The sequence below is a fragment of the Balaenoptera musculus genome, chromosome 1 (genome assembly GCF_009873245.2).
Source record: "Balaenoptera musculus isolate JJ_BM4_2016_0621 chromosome 1, mBalMus1.pri.v3, whole genome shotgun sequence".
Classification (NCBI taxonomy): Eukaryota; Metazoa; Chordata; class Mammalia; order Artiodactyla; family Balaenopteridae; genus Balaenoptera; species Balaenoptera musculus.
Window position 1 is genome coordinate 121958820 of NC_045785.1, and position 15585 is coordinate 121974404.

General features: G+C 41.1%; 1 protein-coding gene across 1 annotated transcript in view; it reads right to left on the reverse strand.

Moving 5' to 3' along the window:
* The window catches only part of ALDH9A1 (aldehyde dehydrogenase 9 family member A1), a 28475-nt gene extending 14078 nt beyond the window's left edge, over positions 1-14397 (reverse strand). Inside the window, exons 1-6 of the mRNA XM_036860365.1 lie at positions 14071-14397; positions 12118-12263; positions 4064-4193; positions 3169-3303; positions 1682-1878; positions 870-1010 (exon numbers count right to left, since the gene is read on the reverse strand). Of these exons, the coding sequence (XP_036716260.1) occupies positions 870-1010; positions 1682-1878; positions 3169-3303; positions 4064-4193; positions 12118-12263; positions 14071-14251 (930 nt within the window). The 5' untranslated portion in view covers positions 14252-14397. The remainder of the gene's footprint in view (positions 1-869; positions 1011-1681; positions 1879-3168; positions 3304-4063; positions 4194-12117; positions 12264-14070) is intronic.
* Between the last annotated feature and the right edge of the window lie 1188 nt (positions 14398-15585).

Consider the following 15585-nt stretch of genomic DNA (forward strand, 5'->3'; position numbering starts at 1 on the left):
TTTCCAGCAAACATCAACAAAGGGTGCTAACACTAGTAGGTTAAAGTTTGATAAGGAACAAGATAGTCTCACTTTATCTCCTACAATATACTTATTAACCACAAAGGAAAAAATAGTAACTTTACTGTAAAGACCCACCTTAAGCAAGTGATCAAAGTCAGCAACACCACTGTGAAATATAAAACATCATTTTTGTGGTGTTTTGCCAAAAATGCATAACCTGAATCCAATTAAAAAAAAACAAACAAAACCTAGACAGACCCAAAATGAGGGACATTCCACAAAATAAATGGCCTGTATTCTTCAAAAATGGCAAGGTCCTGAAAGATAAGAATGACTTTAGAACTGTTCCAGATTAAGTAAGATTAAAGAGACACAACAAGTAAATGCAATACACCTTCCTGGATTAGATCTTGGACCAGCAAAAAAAAAATTGTTTCTAAAAGGACATTAGTCAAACAAATGGAGAAATCTGAATAAGGGCTATAGATTGAGTAATAGTACTACATTAATAACAAGTTATATATTTTACTAAGTATTTTGTGCTTATTTAAGAGAATGCACTTGTTTTTAGGAAATACACATAGGACTGTAGAGGTTAGGGATCTTCTGTCTGCAACTTTCAAACAGATCAGAAAAAAAAACAGTAATAATATGCATATGTAGGTATAGACATACCAACAGAATGGTAAATGTGATAAAATGTTAACACTGAGGGACCTGGTTCAAAGATAGATTGGAATTCTTTGTACTATTTGTGCAACTTTTCTGTAAGTCTGAAACTATTTCAAAATAACAAGCTTTAAAACACGCTGTGAGATGAAGGGGTGGAGATTCCCGTTAAACCTCTTCCTGGGTCAGGTACACACCTCGCCTTGCGTGAGGAAGTTGGCCATCAGTGCCCCCTTCACAGCATTCTTCATATCACAATCTGAGAAGATGATCAGTGGAGACTTGCCTCCAAGTTCCAAGGTAACAGGTTTAATTCCTTTAGCTGACATCTCCATGATCTTACAGAACAAGAACAAAAGCATTCAGAAGTCTAACACCAATGAGATTACATGCTACATTAACAAGATCCTGACCCTCCAAAGTCATCTTGAACTATGCATGACCTGCAGCCTTGTTCTCAGTATACTTTGTCCTCTGTCTACTTGAAATATTATTTTCCAGAACACTGAAGAGAATCCACAGAATTGCACTTTATAGTCTGAATAGGGAGTTCATTTAAAAAATACTGTCAATTCCCCTGACTGTCATGGGCAGAAACTCTTTTGTATTACTGTTACTATGTTCAAGGCGGACAGAGTTCAGGGCACAAACTAAGGTCAAAACAATGAATCCGAAATAAACTGAGAAAATACCCTTTCTTCCGAGGTGGCTGCTATAGATGAGGTAAGTCACCAAACAATACAAGTGGCAGCTCAGGGCCTGCCCTCTCAGACACAGGCAGGAGAAGATGACTCCCATCCCCAATGAGCCTAACACCAGTGGGCTGTTCTAATTATCCTTCACACTTTTAAAGCACACTTCAGACCTCTGCCCAATAATACCTACAGCCTCCCTGCCAATACAAGCTGGGTAAAATCAGAGGATAAGCCTCCAACATATATTCTGGGGAGGCTTGACACAGCCGGATCTACATGCCATTTATGTTCTCCTATACTGGTCTTGTCTTCACCTTTGAGCCAGTGGGCACACTTCCAGTGAAGGAGACTTTGGCCACATCGCGATGCTGACACAGAAACTGGCCTGTGGCAGCCCCTCCTTGCACCACGTTGAAGAGCCCAGGAGGCACGCCGGCCTCAGTATAGACTTCAGCCAGCAGCAGTGTGGACACAGGTGTGAAGGGAGAAGGTTTAAAGACCATGGCATTACCTGCATTACCGAGACACAAACACAGGAAGACTTTTAAGACTGAGGATCCCTTGAAGACAGGACAAGAAGACACATCAAGAACAACTCCAATTGTTTCCTTTTTTAAAAAGTTAATTAATTAGTTAATTTATTTATTTATTTTTGGCTGTGTTGGGTCTTCATTGCTGCATGCGGGCTTTCTCTAGTTGCGGTGAGTGGGGGCTACTCTTCGTTGCAGTGTGCAGGCTTCTCATTGCAGTGGCTTCTCTTGTCGCGGAGCACGGGCTCTAGGCCCACAGGTTCAGTAGCTGTGGCACACGGTCTTAGTTGCTCTGTGGCCTGTGGGATCTTCCCGGACCAGAGCTCAAACCCGTGTTCCCCCTGCATTGGCAGCTGGATTCTTAACCACTGCACCACCAGGGAAGCCCCTCCAATTGTTTCCTGTTCCCCATCAAATTCTAGGTCAAAAATGTTATTAATAAGTAAATATATCTTGCTCTTCCCCCTTTGGTTTCTCTCATTAAACAGACCCCAAGCCACACACTTGCAGTGTCTCAGCCAATAATACCTTATACTTGCATATCTAGGCCTTTTTGCATATATTAATCTCATTTAACATTTGTAACAGTGGTAAGAAGTAGGTATGATCAGACCCATTTTATAAGAGTTGAAACTGAAGACCAGAAAGGTTAATTAATTTGATGCAAGTACCCAAAGCTAGTAACTTAATTCTATTTCTCCTCTGTCACAGAGAAATGTGCAAAAAGAACGTGAAGCAGCAAAAAGAAAAAAGCTGCATTTCAATACAGTGTCCTAACAGTAAAGCTTTTTTAACCTGACAGTTTTTCTAAGGTACAATGTCTTCTTTACCGACAGATTCTTCTCTTTAAATAGCGTGAGAAAACTTTTTGTTAATCAGCCAAAGCTTCTCCGATGGAAGCCTTGTTTATCACTTCTCTTAAGACACAAATGAAGGAGGAAGTTTATCTTCTGCTTCCTAAATGAAGTCAAAACTCCTAAGTGCTATCCCCTACACAGAAATTCATGCCCAGAATTCTTGTCCATAAAGGAAGAGAACTTACAAGTAGCACAAATCTAATTCATTTGACAGTTTAAAAAAAAAAAAAGACCTCCAAGACGAAAATTAACTTTCTTCCTTCCCATAAACAAAAATAAATTAAACAAAAAATGGGAATAATGTAGACACGATCTGTGTGTATAACCTCAAAGCTCCGTAAGGGGCAGGGCAGGGGTGAAACCGTGTCCTGGGAGAAAGGGTGGCTCACAGGTAGAGGAATAATTCATTCTTACCACAAGCCAGAGCTGGAGCTGACTTCCAGCAGGCGATCTGAAAGGGGTAGTTCCACGCTCCTATTCCGACACACACCCCTAGTGGTTCCCTTCTGGTGTAACCAAAGGATCCGCCAGGGAGCTGGATGTGTTCGCCTAAGGGGAAAAAGAGGGTAAAGGAGAGTGCAGTACCACTTGTCCCAAGACTCCACCAGCACCTGGACTCACTCTGGACTTGTCAGACCAGCCCCCTCCCAGGCCCCAGCCACTGGGCTCACCCCATCTCTGTTCTTTTGTTCATTCTAGTCATTCTTACACTGCTTCTGCATGTTCTCTTCACATAAATAGTCTTTTCTATCCTTCAAAACCATGTTCGTTCAACTCAATATAACCCTCTAAAAATTAACCAAGCATCCACTACATAACTTAGATGAAATGAAACAGAAATGGGGAAAGACTCAGGAGCTGAAGCGTCTGAGGACCCTGAAACCTCAGACTTCTGGCTCCCCACAGCCCTCCTGGGCCCTGCTAAACCAGCCGACATGTAAACTGATGTACAGTTCCTAGACAAAGAAAATTTTTTTGCTAAGTAGGTAAAACTAATAAATATGATGTACTTACTGACTCTTGCAAGAACTGGTTTTTCCACAACCTGTTCTACAGCTCAGGTATGAGGCTAGGTGCTTTACATACATCATCTCATTTAATCCTTATAATAACCAAGAAGATAGAGATTACCATCTCCAGTTTAAATAAAGAAAGATAAAGTAGTTCTCAATGTCACCAAAGTAGAGAGTGATAAGCCCAGGATTTTAACCCAGGCCTGTCTTAATTCCAAAATCTGTACCCTATGCCCCCAGGCTCTGCTCTCCTGCCTCCTTGTCAGCTGGTCACAGAAGGCCAGGTGATGGCTTACCGGCCATGGATCCCGCTAAGCCTGCATAGTACTCCAGGCACTGCCAGGAAGTGTTAATGTCCCAGCGGGCCTCAAAGATGGACTTGCCGTTGTTGATGGTCTCCACAGTGGCGATTTCATCCTTCCGATCCTTTGGTGAAACAGAAGACCAGATTTAAGACAAATTACCATACACCTCAACACATTCAACAATCAAACCAGAATACATTGCCCAACTTTTAAAAATAGAAACAGCTTTCACTTTCAATGAAAACAGAAGGAATGGCAGTGTGACATTTGGAAGAGAAATAAAACTTATTGCTAAACAGTACCCTGTTCTCCCCATCAAGTAACTGTCACAGATACAAGACCAACACCTCATTTCAAGATCAATTAGAAAAGGAATGTTTTGAGAAATAAATATTATATATGTACATCTGTATAAATATGTATAGATATGTGTGCATGTGTTTGCATGTATAGAGTAAGAGCAAACAGTCCTTAGGAAAACTGTACAAAATAGCCAAACACACAATCGACATTTAAAAGGTTATATACACATGGCTTTAATTCACCCAAAGAAATGCAGCATGTTAAAGTCATAAGATAATCACAAGACAATTATTTTCTAATGCTTAGTACTCATCAATTCTCTTTTCTAATACTGTTTCCAGATGTAGTTTATACAACTTAGAGGTAAGACAGTCCAGGGATGAAGGAAAAAGTTTGGGAAATTAGACCTAAAAAGAAAAGCTAAATAATGCCCCTAAAGGAGATCAAAAAAATGAATATGTAAGAAATAGACATTTGCTATTATGGATCCAATTTAAAATAAACATTGTGGTCAAAATCTAAACATACATAAAAGATGAATCAAATAATTGACAAGAAGATGCATTCTCTTACTAAAACTGATAATCAGTAAGGCTTACCAGAAGCAAAATGAAATGGCAACAGAAATTAACACAAGCATCTAATTAACACAAACTCTATCAAGATTGAGTACAAATCTCAGAAAAGATGGAAGGAAGAATATGAAAATCAGTATGAAATACATGAAAGGACAGTATGATAATGATATTTGGACATGTTCTGTTTCTACAAAGACCAGAGGTATAAAGTGCTTTGATTCATTCATTCCATATTTGTCGAATTCCAGACAAGATGGCAGAGTAGAAGGACTTGAGCTCACCTCCTCTCATGAAAACACCAAAATCACAACTAACTACTGAATAACCATGGACAAAAAAGACTGGAACCTACCAAAAAAGATATCCTACATCCAAAGACAAAGAAGAAGCCACAATAAGATGGTAGGAGGGGGGCATTCGCAATCTAATCAAATCTCACACCCGCCAGGTGGGAGACCCACAAACTGGAAGATAATTGTATTGCAGAGGTTCTCCCAGAGGAGAGTTCTGAGCCCCATGTCAGGCTCCTCAGCCTGGAGGTCTGGCATCGGGAGGAGGAGCTCCCAGAGCACTTGGCTTTGAATACCAGCGGGGCTTGATTGCGGGAACTCCACAGGACTGGGAGAAATAGAAACTCCACTCTTGGAGGGCACACGCAAGGTCTCATGCACACCAGGACCCAGGGAAAAAGCCGACACTTCATAGCAGCCTGGGCCAGACCTACCTGCCGGTCTTGGAGGGTCTCCTAGGGAGGCGGAGGGTGGCTGTGGCTCACTGTGGGGACAAGGACACTAGTGGCAGAGGTACTGGGGAGTGCTCATTGGCATGAACTCTCCTGGAGGCTGCCATTTTGACACCAAGACCTGGCCCCACCCAACAGCCTATAGACTCCAGTGCTGGGATGCCTCAGGCAAAACAACCAACAGGGTGGGCACACAGCCCCACACATCAGCAGACAGGCTACCTAAAGTCTTCCTGAGCCCACAACGACCTCGAAACACACCCCTTGACATGGCCCTGCCCACTAGAGGGACAAAGCCCAGATCCACCCACCAGTGGGCAGGCTCCAGTCCCTCCCACCAGGAAGCCTGCACAAGCCTCTAGACCAGCCTCCTACACGAGGGGACAACACCAGAAGCAAGAGTAACTACAACCCTGAAGCCTGCAGAACAGAGACCACAAACACAGAAAGTTAGACAAAATGAGATGGCAGAGAAATATGTTCCAGATGAAGGAACAGGATAAAACCCCAGAACAACAACTAAGTGAAGTAGAGACAGTAACAAATGGAATGTAACAAATGGAATGATTGCCTAAGAAAAAAAGGATAGATCCAGTCTCTGCCTTCAGGGAGCTCACTTCAAGGAGTCTCACTTAGTGGGACTTCCCTGGTGGTCCAGTGGTTAAGATCTTGCCTTCCAATGCAGGGGGTGCGGGTTTGATCCCTGGTCAGGGAGCTAAGATCCCACATGCCTCATGGCCAAAAAACAAAATCAAAAAACAAAAAACATAAAAAAGGAAGTTAGTAACTTCTAAATAAATTCTGCAATTACTGAATAGACATGTTCCTTCAGAAAGGATAATTTGTTTACATTCAACACAGTCTAAATTAAATTGCCTTTTAAACCAGCAATTTACCTTCTCTTTCTCTGATTCTATACTCACCAAAACGACTTTTTAACAATTAACTTGCTTCCCAGTTACTGATACTGGAAAGAGGGTACCTAGGAGGACAACAAGCATCAGTTCTGATGTAACAGTTCTTTAACTAGGTGTAAGTTATTCCCCTTCTTGGATCTGTTGAGTATGATCAACGTGAAACACATTTTCAAAAGGCACCATCAACCATAAGTGACTTAAACTACATTTCTAGAATGCAAGAGGGCAACTAGTCCCTAAAGAGGAAGTAGGTACTGGTTCACTAATCAGCATGAATACACTGATGAATCAGTATATTACACTTCAAACACATGAAGAAATATTAAACTGGCAAAAGTGAAATGCTGTTGTCTTCCAAATTAATACAAGAGTGGACAGACAGGAAGTAATCTGTGCTAATCACTGAAAAGCCTTGGAATATTTACTAAGAAAGGAAGTTTTATTATTATTATTATTTTTTTTTTTTGGTAAACAATGGACAGGCAATTAGCTTTAAGGACTGTTTCAAGGTTTGAACTCAAAGAGAAAATTCAATTTATTGGCTGGCCTTTTGAGATTTTTCTTGTCTTATTCCAGCATTCTCTACTCTCACAAAAAAGGTTATTTCTAAAAAGCCATTATGAGGGACTTCCCTGGTGGTTCAGTGGTTAAGAATCTGCCTGCCAATGCAGGGGACACGGGTCCGAGCCCTGGTCCGGGAAGATCCCACATGCCGCAGAGCAACTAAGCCCATGAGTGACAACTACCGAGCCCACGTGCCACAGCTACTGAAGCCCATGCACCTAGAGTCCATGCTCCACAACAAGAGAAGCCACCTCAATGAGAAGCCCATGCACTGCAACAAAGAGTAGCCCCCACTCGCCACAACTAGAGAAAGCCCGCGCACAGCAATGAAGACTCAACGCGGCCAAAAATAAAAAAAATAAAATAAAAAGCCATTATGAGATCTTTTAACATACCTTCAAGGATCATCAAAAAAAGTCCCTGACGAAAACTATCAAAGAGTCCAAGTGGATCTCTACTGATACTTAATATTGCTTTCAGGGAAACGGTATTCGCTTTCCCTCCCAGAATAAGGAGAGCAGAGGAAGAAGGGGAAAACAATATAAGTTTCCTGCCCCTACTAGTACAAGAGCCATCACAAAACAAAACTGTCCACGATGACAATGTACTGCTGTAAGTATTTCTTGGGAAACATGTACTTCCTATATACCCCTGTCATCCTCTCCACCACCCTGCTTCACATGTGACCTGACCAGGGGTCCTCTGGGATGAAAGAGAAGAAGCAAAGGGCAGGAGATTCGCCTCTCTCCTTCACTTCAAACCCCCCAGCAAGCTCAGTGTTTAGCTTTTATAAGAGAACCACCTGAGCAAAGACATGCCCACTAAACCCTGACAAGCCTGAGCCCCTGCTTGCTTTAAGAGGCAGAGCTGAGCAAAGCAGTCACTGAAGGCAAGTGCATAATCTATATACATAATCTTTTTATATGTAAATGTGTTATCATAGTTTTAAAACACATTTTCTCTCTCCTTTTAAAGCCAAACGATAGCTACTTTCATAAGAACACTCCAACTAAGAAACAATTGGGGCCTACCATTAAGATCTTTATAATCTGATAAAAAGCATCAAAAGATTCAAAGTGAAAAAGGAAACGTAAGACCAATAAATATACCAAAAACCATTCACTTCACTAGGAGTCAATGGGCTTCCAGCTAAGGTGGAGTTACAGGGACCAGATTTAGCCTCCACCTTAAGCAACTAAAAAGACCAGGTAAAATACGTGAAACAACAATTTTCAGACACTGGACAGACAGCTCAAGACAGTGATCCCTGAGAGAGAAACAAATGAGGTGAGCCCTACACATATTCTTGCCTACTGCCTGGAAACAGTTCATCACAGAGCAGGGAGGAGGAACTTAGGTGGGGCCCAACAGATACTCTGAGTTGAGGAAACAGGTTGGGAGTTCAGGGAGTATGTGATGGCTACAGTCTGCAGGCTGAGTATGGGACAGAAGAGAGCTGCACAGGAGAACCCCAGAGATCCCCCTTAAGTCTTCATCTGAGAACTGGTCAGTTGTGAGGACACTACCCAAGGCCAGGAAAAAAACTAACCAAGAAGGTGAAAAAAATCCCCAAAACTCACACAGGGCCAGGAATAGTTCATGTTCCCAAAAGCCACAGTGAGAAAAACCTCACTAATACACAGAGCATCAAGCTAGGTATTCAAGAGGGTATTCAGTAGTGGGGTAAAATTAGCTGCTCTGGTCATACCTAACAAAACATAGAAGCAAGCCTTGCAAGGATCAAATTGATTCCAAGTAACTTCACTGTGTCCCAGAACAAAGTTCATTAATATTTTTTAAAGTACAAGAATATTCGGTATCCAACAACATACAATTCACAATGTCTACTGGTAATAAATTACCAGACATGCAAAATGTAGGAATGTTATATAACACCTAACCAGGAGGAAAAAAACCAATCAATAGAAACAGAACCAGAATTGAGAGATGACAGAATTAGTAGACAGGGATATTAAATGTTATTATAACTATATTCCATGTGCTCAAGAAGGCAGAGGAAAACATGAGCATGTTAGGGAGCAATGTGGAACAACAACAAAAAAGACTCATGTTGAACTTCTAGAGATGCAAAATACACTGGATGGGATTAATAGCAGATTAGACACTACAGAAGAAAAGATAGATGAACTTTAGGCATAACAATGGAAGTTACCCAAAATAAAACACACAGAGGAAAAAAACTGGGGAAAAAATGAACAGAGCATCAGTGAGCTGTAGAATAGTTTCAAGCAGCCCAACATATGTGTAATTGGAGGCTCTGAAGAAGAGGAGATATAAAAGGGGGCAGAAAAAAAAAATCTGAAGAAATAATAGCCAATATTTTTTCAAATTTAACTAAACTGTAAGTGTACAGATTCAAGATCAATAAACTCCAAACAAAAGAAATATAAAGAAAACTGCATCAAAAGCCATAATGATGCACCCCAATGTTCGTCGCAGCACTGTTTACAATAGCCAGGTCATGGAAGCAACCTAAATGCCCATCGATAGATGAATGGATAAAGAAGATGTAGTACATATATACAGTGGAATATTACTCAGCCATAAAAAGGAATGAAATTGGGTCACTGTAGAGATGTGGATGGACGTAGACTGTCATACAGAATGAAGTAAGTCAGAAAGAGAAAAATAAATATCATATATTAACACATATATGTGGAATCTAGAAAAATGGTACAGATGAACCAGTTTGCAAGGCAGAAATAGAGACACAGATGTAGAGAACAAACATACAGATGCCAAGGGGGGAAAGCGGGGTGGGTGGAATGAACTGGGAGACTGGGATTGACATATATACACTAATATGTATAAAATAGATAACTAATAAGAACCTGCTGCATAAAAAAATAAAATAAAGTTTTTTAAAAAAAGGAAGATATAATGAAATTGCTTAAAACTAGTGATAAGAAGAAAAATCTTAAAAGCAGCCAAAGGGGGAAAAAACATTAAAACAGAGGAACAAAAATAAGAATGACAGCAGACTTCTCTTCTGAAACAACACAAGCCAGACGACAGTGGTGCAACATCTTTAAAGTACTGAAAGAAAAAACTGTCAACCTAGAATTATCTACCTAGAATTCCTTTAAAAATGAAAGCAAAATAAAGACTTTCAGACATACAAAACCTGAAAGAACATCTCCCGCAAACCTGCACTATAAAAAATGCTAAAGAAATTTCTTCAAGCAGAAAAAAAATATGATAACAGATGGAAATTTGGGCCTACCCAAAGGAATGAAGAGCACTAGAAATGCTAAAAATGTGGGAAAATATCAAATATTTTTATCTTATAAAAGATAATTGTGCATAGTTTAAAAATGGAAGGGGCAAAGAACTGCAGATCATGATTAACTAGAAAAATCACTAAGAGGAACAACTGAGAGCTATAACTGTAGGCTGTGGTCAGAGGGTGGGATTTGTTTAGTTATGGAATAATTTTGGGTAAAGGCAGATCCAGGGTATGATCATCAGAGAAGAGCTTTAGAGAAATATAGTAATATATTTTTGACTGTAATATGTAAAAATATTACATAAGATATTAAAGAAAATGGAATGGGGAGTTTAAAGGAAAAGAAAATTAATATCAGATAGTCCATTTCAGAGCAAAAAAAAAAGTTAGGTATTATTCAGGATTTAAAAAGTAATTATATAATGATAAAGGAGCCAGTTCTTAGGAAGATATAACAACCCAAATGCTTATGCGCAAGAAAACGTGAGAGACAAATCAGAATAATAAATTATCAGCTTTGAGTTACCACTTTTAATCTATCAAATAAAAAATAAATTTTAATAGCAGAAAATACCTTGTTGGGAGAAAATTCTCCAGGAATATTTTGACACTACTGCATGGTCCAGCTTTCTGAGCAAAGGACACTGGCAAGCTGACTGAAAAACAAAGGCCTTAGAAGGCAGAGACAGGGTCTCCCAAAAGATAGAGGTCACTGGAGCGATGTAGAGATATAAAGCTCTCTACTTCCTGTTCCTGGAGACATCTGCTTATATTCCAGGGTAATAAACCTAATGACACCTTCCCCCTTAATCCTGGAGATGTGCTTAATGAGTAACCTCTCTCCAGAGAAGAGAATGGGCAGATGTGCAGCCCCCATATAAGCTGAGTCTCATAATTTTAGGGATCCTCTCCTGCGGTGCAACCACTGCATGCAACAGGGTTAACATCTGCCTCTCAATGCATCACCCCATGGGGACTGGGACTCAGAAAACTAGTGCTGAAGTATTGCTCTGGGTACAGCATCTGGGTGCTGTAATAAACCCTTTCCCTAATCCAGAAAGCTTCATGTCTCTTGTCAGAATACACATATAACCTTGCAAGTAGGGTAACTCTCAGACCCTCCGTTTCTGACATAACACACTGATGAGGAAAAAAAATCATCGCAGCCTACACTGAGAGATATCCTTGACTTATATTTTGGTGTATATCCTCTGAATTTTCTAATATTCTGTAATGACAATCTAGTACTTTTGCTCTTTAAGACTGTAAAAAGCTAAACTTTATGTCTTAAGAGGGGAGCATCGATGAATCTATGAAATCTTCCAGGCAACTAAGGTAGAAAATAAACCTGAAAAAGAAAAGTGAACTTAAGAGTCATCAGAGGAAAAAGTAAAAAGAAAACAAGTATACATAGTAAAATGAAAAGGAGACAAGCTACAAAGAATACATTATCACTCCAACAAAGAAGGAAAAGAAAACCTGCCGAGGGAGATGTCACAAGGAGCCAGGAGCCAGAAGGAAATCACTGATGGAAAGCTTGTTGTACATACCAAGGTGAGCATATGGAAATGTCTTCCTACTTCATCAAAAAGGTATCACCTAATAGCACATCAAGGTCTAACTGCAAATCATCATAAAGAACTCACAGAACAGTGCAAGAGGACTTTTCTGGAAGACATTAAATTAAAACATACCCTTATTATCCTGGCAGCCTCCAAAAGGATTCGGCAACGTTCCATGCCAGATTTTTGACTCCATATTTTAAAGGCAGCCTTTGCATCTTGAACAGCTAAATTTACTTCCTTTTCTCCTGAACAAGTGAAAGTAGCTATCACTCGCCCTATAAATACAGGGAAAGTCAGTGTTATCTCAATTGGTTGCCACATATTTTAAATAAAGTATTGTGTATCCAATTTTCCTTTTATTGATCCTCTTCTTGTTTTTAAGTATGTTTTGATTTAGTGACCACCCTTATACCAGCAGCTGAACTTTTTAAGAATCTAATAAAAATTGCAGACTTCTGTCCAGAAAAATGTACTGAACCATATCACAGAATTATAGAGAGAACATGTCCCTTGCCTAGCACACCATGAACTTCAGGGTAAGAACCCCTGCCCTCCTCTATTTTACATTTGGGTTTACTAACATTAACCTCCAATCAATTATTTCACAATGCTCCTTAACAATGTTTGAGAATCCCAGAGGTCTTACAAAATCAAAGTACTCCGTCTCCTGGATTATGAACTCTGATTTTAAATCACTGGTTTATGTTCTATACAAGTCATATAATACTGATACTTGATGAATATGGTTAATAAACAGAATATCAAGAAAAGATATTCCTAAAAGCAAGAAAATTTTTTTCTCAAATATGGGGAAAAGACAAACAGTCCCTCATTTTCTTATTTCAGTCTTATTCCCTATCCTGGGCAAAATATGAAATGATCAGTTTTTCTAGACCCAAATCCCAAGGGTTGTGGCTGACTCTACTAAAAAGAATTCTCTAAGATGTCAAGTCAGCAGTTTCTTTTCCCCTCCCACAAGAACACCTGGGACTCTGCTTTTTCCAGAGATTTCACAAACCTGCTATTTGTTACAAATTTGAATAGCCAACTGGTAAAGGCAGTGCTTAAGGATCGCACACACTGTAGGCAATTAAAATAAAGAGCAATTTTTCTTCCTTTTGTATCAATATGCGGGTGGGGGTCAAGAGGATGTTTCCTCCTACCTAAAGAAGAGCCTGATGGTGTCTGTGGGCCCCTTCCTGCTCTGACAAGTCTCTGCTCCGTGGTTTGGTGTAATTGGTCAAATGTAAATTCTCCAGTCTCTTGAAATCCAGTTTTATCCCTCTGGCTACACACCACTTGGTTTGCACAAACATTTACATTTTTCTCCTCACAAATATTCCATAACACCCAGCAAAACAAACACAAAGCAAAACCAAAACAAAAAACCTCTTCCTCATTTGCTTTGTGATCTATGGAGCTCCCAGGGCAAACTGAGGGCCTGGCACAGTGCTGGGCACACATTAAACATAGGCTAAAAGCAGTATTTTTTTTTTTTTTTTCCCTTTCCCAGTTCTGGTTCATGTTCGGAAATATTTTAACACTAGGGGATGGCAACAAAGTCCTCATTCACGCTAATTAGAAACCTCTGTGCGCGCTCCTCCATTTTGGCACAAGTGTTTCTTTTCACCCCGTCCTTCTAGAATTCCTCTACTACGTGCACGGTTGAAGACATTACTGCAGTCCTAACCTTAAAAGTTAATAATTAACGAAGACCCCACCTCACCCACCGGGGCTTTGTGGACTCTGTTCAGGCCGTTGTAAAACTACCCATGACCCCATGGAGCAACTCACCAGCCTGTCCAGTTTCCTACGACCCCCTTGGTGTCCGGTCCACATGCTTTCGAGTTTGCACAGCACCGTTAGCTGCCTACACATACAACTTTATACTCTACACTGTCACTTACCTGTGCTCAGTAAACGTCTGCTGAATGCACTACATGAAGGTTCAGGGAGGTAGACTAGGTTCACCCCTGGGGCGGGGGAGAGTCAATCCGCGCCCGACCCTCGCCCCTACCCCGGTCCCCGCCGCGTTCCCCGTCCCGCCGCCCCGGCCCTGCCCCCCGGTCTCCGTCCCGTTACCGGTTGCTGGCTCGAACGCCTTCTCGGTGCCGGAGGCGTCCACCGGATCCACGCGGGCCCCGCCGCGGTAATTGAGCGGCTGAGACACGACGAAGGTGCCAGTGCTCATGGCGGCGACCAGAGCAGGCCGGAGAGTGTGGCGAAGCGGAGACAGCCCGGCCAGACCCGCTCGCAGGAACATGGGGGACTGGCGCGGTGTTGTGCCCTAGGTTAAGGGGAGGGGGCGAGGGGCGGGGGCCGCGGGAGGGGCGGGGCCGCGGGGAGGCAGAGCTAGCTGCGGGCCGAGGGGCGTGGCGCCGCTGGACTAGAGTTAAGGGGCCTCCAGGCAAGGAGCCGGGCCTTCCGGGGCGGAGTTTGCGAGACATTTGGGAGCCCACGCTAGGCTCGTCCGCGGTCCAGGTCTGGCCCTCGCTTAGCTGAAAGGATGGGCGACACACCAGAGACTTACACACACGCACACGCATGCACGCTTTCTCTCTCTCTCTCTCTCCCTCCCTCCCTCCGTCTCTCTCATTTTCGCTTTCTTCTTCCAGATCAATATTTGAAACAAGAGTTATCAGGTACATCACTGCATGTAATCATCCCAGGATCTTACTCTCGATTTTTCCGTCTGAAGAAAGCGGAGGATTGGAGTGCTAGTAATTTTACTTTGGGGATTACTTCACTCTTAAGCCACCATTTCTTTATTTGTGTAATAATACTTTAAAAAAGTGATTGCCTTTGTTGTACACCTGACACTAACACAACATTGTAAATCAACTATACTCCAATATAAAATAAAAATTAAATTTAAAAAAATTTTAAATGTTATTGTAAAGACCAACGGGAGGACTGTCAAGAAAACATACGATATTTTGGAAAGTGCTGGGAGCGGGGGTGGTGGTGGGATGAATTGGGAGATTGGGATTGACATATATACACTAACATGTATAAAATAGATAAATAATAAGAACCTGCTGTATAAAAAAATAAATAAAATTCAAAAATTCAAAAACAATAAATGCAGTAAATAATTCTGAATAAATTAAGACAAGTAAAAAAACCATGATATTTTGATGTGAAACTGCTTTTTTTTTTAAACATCTTTATTGGAGTATAATTGCTTTACAATGTTGTGTTAGTTTCTGCTGTATAACAAAGTGAATCAGCTATACATATACATATATCCCCATATCCCCTCCCTCTTGCGTCTCCCTCACACCCTCCCTATCCCACCCCTCTAGGTGGTCACAAAGCACCGAGCTGATCTGAAACTTCTTTTTAAATTCCGAAAGGTCTATGTAAATTCTATTAATGACAGCAGCACAAACGGAAACCTAATAACAGGTTATAAAGAGCAAAATCCTCATGAAAAGGCCTGTGGAAAAAAGGCACTCCCAAGGTCCCAGCAGCTAAGGGATCTTACACAAAAGCAGTCTTGTTCATTCTTCATACTGAACTCCCATGCATCTGCAGCAGAGACTTTCATGAACAGAAATTAATTACCAATATGCACATTCCATTATTTCCGGCAGG